Here is a 12,399-nt window from a genome sequence, read left to right as displayed (position 1 = left end):
AACTAACATTAACAAATATTAATAAATACTGTAACAAATGTGTTGCTCATGGTTAGTTCATGTTAGTTAATACAGTAACTAATGTTAACTAATAAACCTTATTGTAAAGTGTTTCTAGTAAAAAAAATGCTGATTCACACTTAAAATCATAACATTTTCATGCAGTAAAAGCAAAAATCAGACTGAAACCAATTTTATAGAGAAGTGAATGTGTTCTGTCTGCTAAACAGATGATAATTAGCAGAAATAATGAGCAGAAAACCCTGATTATGCAGCTTAATGCATGCAAACGTTCAGTTTAATCACACATTATCCACTGAACAGAAAATACAAGTCACGTATACCTTTTATTTTTGGTTTATTATCGGATTGCATTCATACATAAAATACAAAAAACCTTAATGAAAAATATTTACAAATGTACAAAACGTAAGATTATATTACATGAATCTGACTATAAACAAAACAGTTTTGTTCAGAGTTATTTTTGTTGTTGTGTCTTATATAAAAATATGCATGTCTTACATATCAAAATTATTGCACCTTGAAACCACAGTGCAGTTTAGATGTCCGTCACCGAGGAGAGGTCGTGCGTTCGCCCCGAGCGCTCCAGTAAAGTCCACTTTAATCTTTGGTACCGCACTGAATACACCAGCACCTTCTCGTAACACACCTATAAATTATTCTGTACCTGAAATTAATGGCTTTTAAACAGTCCAGTCGACGAATCAGTGTTTGAGGATTGAGAGATGGAATGTGGGTCAATTAAAGGCCTCGTTAATACATATAATCAGGGTTTGAAATCAACGTTTTCACTCACCGGCCAATTTGGCTACAACATTTTTTACGTTACCGGACATTCAGAACTTCAACTAGCCCCAAAAAAAAGAAAAAAGATATAAACCAGATTAACTACGTCACAGCATATATATATATAATATTTGGATTTCATACATTCATTTCTTACACTGCAGAAAATGCTTCTCTAACTTTTTGTCTTGTTTCCAGTCCAAATACATTTCTTAAATCAAGATGCATTTACTTAAGTAGTAAAATGCCATAAGATATTATGTCTTGTTTTCTGGGGAAATAAATACAAATTAAATGAGTTTTTGCTTAAAACAAGCAAAATGATCTGCCAATGGGTTCAGAAAAATAATCATGTTTCTGTTTGAATTAACATAATTTTTCTGACCATATCCGCATCAACTCACTTAATTTTGATTAATTCTCCCGAAAACAGGACATAATTTCTAATCTAGTAAATGCTTTAATAATTTTTTGATATTTGGACAGTGTATTCTTATTCTCCTCCCTTCCCAAAACGTGTTTTAGATGGACTGATCAATACAGTACAAAGAACATTAAAAAAAAAATTAGGATGTTGAAAATTAATATCTTTTCTGTTCACCAAATGCTTTTTAATCTTCGCTATTGCTTCAACGCAAGTGAACAAGCGCTGTTGTTTGTTGTGCCAGATATGAGCAGATTCTGCGTAATACACTGTATGTTGAGTATTTGCGCTAAATCTGCGTAGATTTGGCTTTTACACGAACTTCCCAGCAAAGTGAGTAAACGTGATAACAACACGCGCACGTGATTGGACGGCGTTTCCCGCCACAGTGGATTTTTCCCGCGTTTGGCGAGTGTTAATTTCAAACCCTGTATATAATCTAATGTGTATCCCTGATATTCATATACTTCCAGTCTTTAGTTTGGCACTTGGCATCTCCAAGTCTTGTCGGTAAGTAGACGCACGTTCCAGTATCGTCCCAGAAAACAGGCAGAGCCTCTCGAATCACCAGCATGTTGGAAGACGACGACAAAAAACACAAAAAAAAGAAGAAAAGAGGAAGAAAAGTCCCAACCCTGATGCTGTGGAAAACAGCTCGTCGTAGAGTTCCAGCGGCTGCGTTTACTCGTGCTTCAGTCGGACGGAGATCAGCCCTGGATGTGGAGTTTACATGAACGCTGAACATGTGATCGGGTTGATGTGCGCGCTTATAGTGTAAATGTGTCATTTTGGTGATCAAAAATGAGTTTATATGTCAAAAGCTTCAAATCGGGATATATTTTCTGACGAATATACAGTTTCCCGCTGTTTGCGCATAACTATTCTCATACACTGGTTCTTTATTTGTTTTAAACAGCAGAATTAATATTTATCCATTTCTGGTCAAAATTTGGAGACGTTGAGCATATGACGAAATATATAAATAATAGAATAATTATAATAATATAATAATAATAGTAATTAATAATAATATGTTGTTAATGTAATGTAATAATGTAATTTTATAATGACGGGAAACTCATTTATATGACACTTTATTCAACAGGAACAACAGCTCGTTCTGTCATACGTCATTTCGCTATTTCAACGTCATTATGCTATGTCTACATCATTACGCTATTGCTGCGTCATTATGCTATTTCAATGTCATTACGCTATTGCTGCGTCATTACGCTATTGCTACGTCATTACGCTATTGCTACGTCATTTCGCTATGTCTACATCATTACGCTATTGCTACATCATTTCGCTATGTCTACATCATTACGCTATTGCTGCGTCATTATGTTATTTCTATGTCATTATGCTATTGCTGTGTCATTACGCTATTTCTGTCATTACGCTATTGCTACGTCATTACGCTATTTCTACGTCATTAAGCTATTGCTACGTCATTTTGCCAAGTCTACGTCATTATGCTATTGCTGCGTCATTACGTTATTTCTACGTCATCACGCTATTGCTACGTCATCACGCTATTGCTACGTCATTACGCTATTTCAACGTCATTACGCTATTTCTACGTCATTACGCTATTTCAACGTCATTACGCTATTTCTACGTCATTACGCTATTGCTACGTCATCACGCTATTGCTACGTCATTACGCTATTTCAACGTCATTACGCTATTTCTACGTCATTACGCTATTTCTACGTCATTACGCTATTTCAACGTCATTACGGTATTTCTATGTCATTACGCTATTGCTGCGTCATTATGCTATTTCAATGTCATTACGCTATTGCTGCGTCATTACGCTATTGCTACGTCATTACGCTATTGCTACGTCATTTCGCTATGTCTACATCATTACGCTATTGCTACGTCATTTCGCTATGTCTACATCATTATGCTATTGCTGCGTCATTTCGCTATGTCTACATCATTATGCTATTGCTGCGTCATTATGTTATTTCTATGTCATTATGCTATTGCTGTGTCATTACGCTATTTCTGTCATTACGCTATTGCTACGTCATTACGCTATTTCTACGTCATTAAGCTATTGCTACGTCATTTTGCCAAGTCTACGTCATTATGCTATTGCTGCGTCATTACGTTATTTCTACGTCATCACGCTATTGCTACGTCATTACGCTATTTCAACGTCATTACGCTATTTCTACGTCATTACGCTATTTCAACGTCATTACGCTATTTCTACGTCATTACGCTATTGCTACGTCATCACGCTATTGCTACGTCATTACGCTATTTCAACGTCATTACGCTATTTCTACGTCATTACGCTATTTCTACGTCATTACGCTATTTCAACGTCATTACGGTATTTCTATGTCATTACGCTATTGCTACGTCATTACGCTATTTCAACGTCATCACGCTATTGCTACGTCATCACGCTGTTTCAACGTCATTACGCTATTTCAGTCCTTTCAGTTTCAGTTTTCAATCCGATCAAGTGTTCATATGTTCTCTAGATCGGATTAGAAAAGGAATAAACCCCTTTCAATCCGATTGAAATTTAATTGGGATCGATTAATGTGTTTTTACACGAAGGCTTTCCAGTCCGATTGAGCCGATTGCTAACGGGTTATAGTCTGCATGTAAACGCAGCCACTGACTCAAAGGCAACACGTGGTTCTCCAGTCTCTTCACTTGTTCTGACGTCCTCCAGTTGTGGTTATAGATGGCGCTTCATGTGCAGTGCGAGGTGGTCGGACCGAGAGAACGCCCTGTCGCACTTCTGGCACTGAAACGGCCGATGTCCCGTGTGTTTTCGGTAATGCCTCGTGAGCTCGTCCGAACGGGCGAACTTCCAGCCACATCCCTCCCAGTCACAGTGATACGGCTTTTCTCCTGAACACACAAGCACATGCAACAGTTAGCGCTTCACCCTCAGGTCCTAACCAGAACAATCACACTCAACTAAAGAGAGAGAGAGAGAGAGAGAGAGAGGCAGTTCAGATGTTGCTCGTCCTTTGGTTTATTGAATAGAAGGGGAAGTCATACACAGGCTTGTGGTTTATTTCATCAGGGATCAGTATCAACCTGCTGTTTGACTAGCAGATCACAACACTTGCCAACGGCACTCTCTTCAGATCGGCATTGCAGCACATGTGTGTCACAGAGGGTTTGGCAATCGAAAATCCAATACTTGAGGTCAGGAATCGGAAACTTGTTATAAAATTAAAATTTTGATTCCTCTTTTTGATTCCTTTAGACGGCAGAAATAATATTAGGCACTGAAAACAGTGTCGTCTCACGCTTGAGTGGTTTTAAAATCACATTAAAATCACATTTTCTGTGCATGTTTTGGATGTGACCAACACCGTGTGCTAACTACACGCGACACGGCGCGTGATAAAAGGTTCTTTTCCATGTTAATCGAGTGTTTGTCGTAACCGACGGCGACACGCGACGATTCTATTTTAGAAACGGTTTCTATTTTTCTGCGACGTCGCGCTGGAACAACAAACACAAAGTGTGTCAATGATAATCTCAGGTGCTGTTTATGTGCTTTATTGATGTTAAAAGCGTGTCATGTGACTCTGAATATCATTTAGTGCTCCAGCTTTGAAGCTGTAAAAGCAATTGAAATTAAACAAATGGAAACAAGAACATTCAAACTGTGAACAAACAAGTGTATTCTTTGACAAAGATTGTTTTAGTAACTCAGTAGCCTGTGTATTTTTAATGTTTAAATGGTGTAATAAATGTGTATTTGATTATGTAGCTGCTTATCCATTTTCTTGTGAGTGCCGTCGAGATTACTCTCTGGTGCCGTGAGACTCCGCCCACACGCTGTTCTGATTGGCTGACTCCGCCCACATGCTGTTCTGATTGGCTGTGGTTTTTGATTGATTTTGACGCATCTCGCAGTCGCGTCTAGTGTGGTCAGACAAATTATTTGTCGCTGTATCTATTTGTTGCGATTGCTAATTCCATTACTCCCATTTCTCTAAATGTGAATGATATCTAAGGCTGTTTATTTTATTTTTTTTACCTTATTGGAATCGAAATTAGGAATCAATAGGAATCGGATTTGATAAGCAGAATCAAAATCGGAATTGTTAAAATTCAAACGATACCCAAACCCAACTTGTGTGAACAGACTTTCAATGGAGGGACAGAAATCTGAAAGATGAAGGAAAGTCTTACGGGTTTGGAGCGACATGAGGGCGAGTAATTAATGACAGGATTTTAGTTTTCGGGTGAATTTACCCTTTAACTCTTATAAAATGTGCCACATTAATCAGCCAGTAAAGCTGAACACACGTCTGATGTTTTCAGGACTGTTAACAGCAGCAAGAAAGAAGACAGTGCTGTTCCCTCATCAGCTCTGCCTCTGATTGGTCCAGCAGCTGTGATTGACAGGGGGATCGACCAATCCAAGAGTCCGATTCAGAACCAGGAAGACGAAAAGACCTATGCCGCAGACACTGACCTGTGTGAGTCCTGTGGTGGGCTTTGAGATGCGAGCTCTTGGTGTATGTTTTCCCGCAGCCAGCGTAATCACACGTGTGTGTCGCGATCCGCTTCCTCGGCCAGGAGCGTCGACCCCGCTTGGGCTTGGACTCTTCCGGCAAACCCTCAGCTGGAGAAATCAGCTCTGCCAAAGAGTAAAGAGTAAAATGGCCAAAATTAGCTATATAGACCAAAAACCGACCTGTCACTCAAGTGGCCACGCCCTTAATTATGCAGAACTTTAAGGCTTAATATAATTTAAACGGATGAGTTATAAAAATATTCACCCCCCTCACAGTCGTCATAAAGGGCAAAATTACCTTTATAGACCAAAACAACTTTTTGCACCAGACTGTAAACATGTTTTATTCTGCTGTAAAGTTGGCCATTTTAACATGCGTGTCTATGGGATTGAGTCTCTTCTGCAGCCGGCCTCTAGTGGCCAGTGGATGAACTGCAGTTAGGTTAACGCTTGGTTAAAACTCAGTGTAATTGATTAAAATGAATGCTTTGGTTGAGCTTTAACAGAAAGCAATCGTCTGACTGAAATTAGCACGCCTGGTTATGCTTCACATAAAGCTAAAATCAAAGTCATGGTGAAAAATTTTACATTTCGTTTTATTAGAATTTTTTACTTCATTGGAATGGTACGAAACTTGATGATTTGAACAGGTAAAATGGTCCTGAAAACAATAGTCACACTTGTGTTTCTCACGGTCAAAAATGAGCGCATTGGAAATGAATGAGACGAAGTTCCTCTAGTGGAAGCGTTTGGTACTGCAGTCGAACAACATCTCACTGAGAGATCATCTTATGAGATATCAACCTCGAATTTTTAAGTTTTAGAGTAAAACGTGATTTTGAAAATATATATTTCATATACAAATTTTAAATAGTATTTTTTTTTTACTTCATCTGCCAAGTATCATCTTTGAAAAGAGATCAAACTTCAGTCTGTCGCTCTAAAGCGTTCAAGATTTACCACAGTTTAAGTTAGAAATAAAATGTTCAGGTCTATGCTCAAAAAGTGAATAAATGGATTATAAATACAGCGTAAATATAATTAAGTATAAAAAAAAAATACAAAATATTAAATAAAAAACATTATCAAACTCAAATATTAAATATCAAATACAAAAAAATTAAAGGTAAAATGACTAATAGTAGTGACTGACCTTGGTACTGAGCGGGAGGCTGCGGAAAACCGGAATAACCGGAATATCCCTGAGCCAGAGATAATGAAGGCTCTCCCAGCACCTGAGCTTGAGGACGCTCGTCCGGAGAGAGAGAAGAAGTGGAAGATCGACCCGTGCCGAAACCGTGAGGATCCAGAAGCGTTCTCTGACCGACCCCGGAGCCGGAGTTCAATCCCAAGTGAATATCCATGGGTCGGGAGATGGTGCACGTGCCAGGACACTCCGCTTTAATTGGAGGACACACGAACGGCACAGACGACGTGTCCGACATTAACCCGCCCTTGCTGATGCTGTAATCACTCATGTCCCTGGTGGTCTTCACCACAAACTTCCCTTGGAGGCTCGTGGGATGAAGATATGCAGGATCCAGCTCCGGTCTCATCAGCTCCGCAACGAAACCTCCGGAGGGAGACACGTCGCTGATGTCCGGGATGTTGTACAACATGTTGTCCTGGTCCTGAGGAGAGGGCATCTGATAGGTGTAGGGCGACGGGGACGGGGGAAGAGTTCTGGACATCGAGGCCTCCTGTTGCTGCTGCTGTTGTTGTTGTTGTTGTTGTTTTTGAAACATGCTGTTCGACAGGATAAAATCATAGTCCAACAGGTCGAGCTCTTCCGGTTCCCTCTTGGTCATCACGGATGGGACGTCCAGGTCAGTGCAAGTCCCACCTGAAGACATGCAGGGGTGTTTCATCTGAGACATGTCCTCCTTCCATCTCTTATTCCAAACACAGACATGCAGAGAGAGGGAATGAGACAAGGTAAGTGTCGCACACGGAATCATCAAACGTTTATTCTTGCATGCTATATATAATCAGTTGATTTTAATCTGATTTGATTAATTATGAAAAGACGCTTTAATGCAGCATTATGTTTCCAACTTAGAGAACACAACCCTGAAGTGGACGATAAATAAAGACGTAATAATCAATTGCGTGAAATTAAAGTATGTTTATTCTTGCATGCTAAATAATCGCCAAACTATCCGTTGATTGATTATAATCTGATTTTATGAACTATTAAAAGACGATTTAATGCAGAATTATGTTTCCAACTAAGAGAATCCCAACCTGAAGTGGATGATAAATAATAAGTCTCAAAGACTTAATTATCAAATGCATGAAATTAAAGGACGTTTATTCTTGCATGCTAAATAATCGCCAAAATATCCGTTGATTGATTATAATCTGATTTTATGAATTATTAAAAGACTCTTTAATGCAGAATTATGTTTCCAACTATGATAATCCAACCTGAAGTGGATGATAAATAAGTCTCAAAGACATAATTATCAAACGTTTATTCTTGCATGCTAAATAATCGCCAAACTATCATGTTGATTTTAATCAACCTGGTTCTTCTGATGTTATGAGTTATTAAAAGACTCTTTCATGCAGAATTATGTTCCCAACTAAGAGAATCCCAACCTGAAGAGGACGATAAATAATAATGTCTCAAAGACGTAATTATCAAATGCATGAAATTAAAGGATGTTTATTCTTGCATGTTAAATCATCGCCAAACTATCTGTTGATTTTATGAATTATTAAAAAAACTCTTTCATTCAGCATTATGTTCTTAACTAAGAGAATCCCAACCTGAAGTGGACGATAAATAATAAGTCAATAAGTCTCAAAGACGTAATTATCAAACGCGGACGTTTATTCTTGCATGCTAAATAATCACCAAACTATCAGACTGACATGTTGATTTTAATCAACCTGGTTCTTTTGATGTTATGAATTATTAAAGGACTCTTTCATGCAGTACCCAATTAAGAGAACCCAACCTGAAGTGGATGATAAATACTAAGGATGAGTATATTCTTTCATGCCAAATAATTGTCCAATTATCCTTGATTTTTAATCTGATATCATGCATTATTAAAAGACTCTTTCAAGTAGCATTATATTTCCAACTATGAGAATCCAACCTAAAGTGGACGATAAATAATAAATCTCAAAGACATAATTATCAAATGCGGACGTTTATTCTTGCATGCTAAATAATCGCCAAACTATCCGTTGATTTCAATCTGATGTTATGCATTATTAAAAGACTTTTTCAATGCAGAATTATGTTTCCAACTTAGAGAATCCAGCCTGAAGTGGAGGATAAATAATAAGTCTCAAATGCGGACGTTTATTTTTGCATGCTAAATAATCAACAAACTGTCCGTTGATTTTAATCTGATGTTATGCATTATTAAAAGACGCTTAAATGCAGCACTGTTTTTATTTTTCCAACTATGGTGCCTTAAGGACAGTCCAACCTGAAGTGTGAGTTAATAGCCGACGGTGAGATAGAGCTCGCGAGGTTCACGCCCCTGCCGCGCGCGTTGCTCGAGGAATATCAACTACGAGCCGATGACATAATCTCACCTGCAGCGGAATTTCGCGAGTAAAGCGCGTGAATGTGCGCGTGAACTGATCGCTGACCATCACCTGTCGGATAGGTTAGATACTCACCGAACTGGCATTCCCAGGTCCAATAATGGCATTGTGCTTCACATCAGCAAAGCTGGAGATCGAGGGCAAAAGCGTGCCGCTCAGAGCCATACTGTCAAACTCACTCGGTGGCTGCCTGCAATTGAAGAAAAAAGGTAAAAAATAAAATAAAAAATAATCCTAGTCACGCTGCTGGGCTGGGGAAACTATCGCTCCTAAAACATGACATATGAAAACCCAAAGGAAAAAAGTATTGGAGAAGTGCAAAACGCACCTCATGAGTCCAGTCCAAAAAAATGAAATCCTCAGTGTTTTAAATTCTGCGATCCTGTCCAACGCGCGCGTCAGACGCGTGTCCGTGCCATGCCGGTGGACACGCGCATCAGAGCCCGGCTCGGTTTCGTCGGGGATTCCCTGTCTATCGGTTCCCTCTCAGTGCCATTCGGGACGCGCTCGTTCTCCGCGGTGTGGACTCGAGTGAGTGAGTCGTCAGATCAGGGCTTTCCTCGCCTAGTTCTTAAACCCAGGACACGCCCCTCGTCGCCGGGCAACCGAGGGAAAAAACACGGCGTGACGTCATTCAGGAGAGAAAAAATAATAAAACGATCTGGCAGCGCGCCGGTATTTTGTATCCACACAAACATGTGCGTGTTAGCAACCGGGACTCACACGAGGAGGAATCATTGGCGAACAGAATGTAGTGTTAGTGCTCGAGCAGAAAAGTAGTTTGTTGTGTTTTTGAAGTGTGTGTGTTACCTGTGACACCTGTGCGTGCGTAATGAGTTTAAACGCAAACTGCTCCTGTGAGGCGTGGCTGTAATTAACGCTAATTATACCGCAATGCACAGGACAATGGCAGACGAAAATGTGTGGGATTTCTTCCGTGATGAAATGCATTATCCCTCAATTCATTCATTCATTCATTCATTCAGTCTTTTTCACCTGATCATGAGTAAAAACACTTTATTTTTCAGTGTCCTTGTTACATACGATACATGTACTTACCATAGTAACAACAGTAAATTATGCATAATTACATGCAACTAACCCTCAACCAAACCCTAACCCTATAGTTAGTACATGTAGTGCATTAATATCCCTCAGTACTTAAAGATATAATTACACTGTAACAATGACACCTTAAAATAAAGTGTAACCAAAATCTATTTCAGGTCTTTTAATGTCAGCATTCTCACTTGTATAGTGCAATTTTTTTATTATAATCAACTTATCTTTGCACATCGTTATGGTTTTTAAATTCACGTGCCTCATAATCTTTAATCACGATAACTTCCTCTTGCATCAACATCTCTTCTCCATGTTATTTCATGGAAATATTTACACCGTAAGCGAGTGTCGAGTTTAGTATCGCACATCTGTTGGACAATCTCTCCTAAAAGTGTCCTAAAATCTGAATCAGGAAACGCTAAATATCATTTTGAGAGTGTAAATATCCGAGTGTGATGTTTCAAACGGCGACTTCTGCATAAACTCGTTCCCGTGTCGGAGGATTTGACGTGTCTACAATCGTCTTTGTATGAAGAGCAAACACAAGCGCTGGGACCATCCTGGTACATCAGGATCTTGTTCGTTTGGCTCTGTCAACAGCAGGCCTGCATTTAGCCACATAATACAACACACACACACACACACACACACACTCAAACGTCTCACTAGTTATATGTCATGATGACTAATGCAGATAGAGAAATGTTGATATGCGATCATGGATCGGTCAAGATAGTGGTGGTGAAATCTCAAGAGTTGCTTTGCTCTTTGAACCTGATTTTATGACTGAATAAGTGCTTTAGGAACGAGAGAAGGCGAGACCTCGTATCTAGTGCCATCGTCTGATGTTTATTTACCCTCCTTTGCAAAGATACGATAAGCTTTCTTGGTTTCGGAATGTGAAAATACCGCTTTCTGAAAAGCACATCATATGCGGTGATGAAACAGTGGCACTGCAAGAATGGACATGATTCGCTGAGGTGATTATAATGGCAGTGATGATTATTTTAGGGTTTTCATGAGCTTTTATGCAAACGAACATTCCTGAAGGAGCATCCGTACCCAGTTTAATTTCCTTGGCATACTGTATTTGTGTTTACTTGAGATGGTGAACTCTGATAGTCTCACCGCGCTCTATACCTGTGGGAACATCTTGACAGACTCTCTATATCCAGGAATCAGAATGCAAATTAGATATTTAAATAAACAGGTGATTTTCCTTCAGTGGATTTGCATATGGTGGAGTGTTGTCGGAGGAAGATTAATTTACACGACACTGCATGGCTGAGTTATAATCAGTGAAGAGTGTGTTAAATGATCGTAAATGAATGGACAGTTGCTATCAGAATATGTTTGTTCAGTCTGGATCAATCCTGAAAATAATCTTTCCAGGCTTAAAATATTCCCAGACTAAATGTTTGAGCTGTTTTAACTGAACGCTTATCTTAAAATATATATCAATGTGTCAATGTTGTCTCAAGATTTTTTTTTTTTCAAAGGAACGTTAATAAAAGCTACTTAAATGCCCTAATTAAACTAAGGCCTAATCCTGGCTTAATCTAAACTAGGCCGATATATATATATATATATATATATATATATATATATGAAAATGAAAATGAAAATGAAAGCGCAGGACAGATGAACGAAGAGTTTAGATATTTGAGGAAAAACTCAAACACCTGGAGCAAAAAAAAAAGAAATATATATTTCTTTTTTTTTTGCTCCAGGTGTTTGAGTTTTTCCTCAAATGTCTAAACTCTTCGTTCATCTGTCCTGCGCTTTCATTTTCACTCTACACACTCATGCTTCCGTTTATGATTCTCGTCTGTTTCTCTCTCTCACACTGGAAAAAAAAATTAATAAAATTTACGGTAATAAACGGCAGCTGTGGTGGCCAGAAATTTAACGTAAAAAATGCGGTAGCAACATTTTCGGTTTTACAGACTTAACTTAAATTTACAGTAAAAAAAAGTATTTCACTATCTGATATAATGTTAATTTACCCACCTATTAAAGTACT

The 12,399-nt window shown here is 38.8% G+C and overlaps 1 protein-coding gene across 1 annotated transcript; it reads right to left on the bottom strand.

Moving 5' to 3' along the window:
* Positions 1-328: 328 nt before the first annotated feature.
* Positions 329-9,859, bottom strand: klf4 (Kruppel like factor 4). Its single transcript, XM_084137504.1, has 5 exons — positions 9,643-9,859; positions 9,390-9,504; positions 6,901-7,639; positions 5,706-5,870; positions 329-4,117 (listed from the first exon to the last, which is right to left on the bottom strand). Exons 1-5 carry the CDS (start codon positions 9,645-9,647, stop codon positions 3,942-3,944), a joined length of 1,200 nt encoding a protein of 399 aa, XP_083993630.1. The 5' UTR covers positions 9,648-9,859; the 3' UTR covers positions 329-3,941.
* Positions 9,860-12,399: the final 2,540 nt, after the last annotated feature.

The sequence above is a fragment of the Abramis brama genome (genome assembly GCF_963993115.1).
Source record: "Abramis brama genome assembly, chromosome: 15".
Lineage (NCBI taxonomy): Eukaryota > Metazoa > Chordata > Actinopteri > Cypriniformes > Leuciscidae > Abramis > Abramis brama.
The sequence above is the reverse complement of the archived record's forward strand: the minus strand, read 5'-3'. Positions and strand labels throughout refer to the sequence as shown.

What these genes read in the sequence shown, in the direction of transcription:
- klf4 (XM_084137504.1), bottom strand. An exon ending in GCCTCCCGCTCAGTACCAAG is followed by an intron (nt 5,871 to 6,900) that starts GTCAGTCACTAC and finishes ACTCTTTGGCAG; the next exon opens with AGCTGATTTCTCCAGCTGAG. An exon ending in CCACCACAGGACTCACACAG is followed by an intron (nt 4,118 to 5,705) that starts GTCAGTGTCTGC and finishes TTGTGTGTTCAG; the next exon opens with GAGAAAAGCCGTATCACTGT.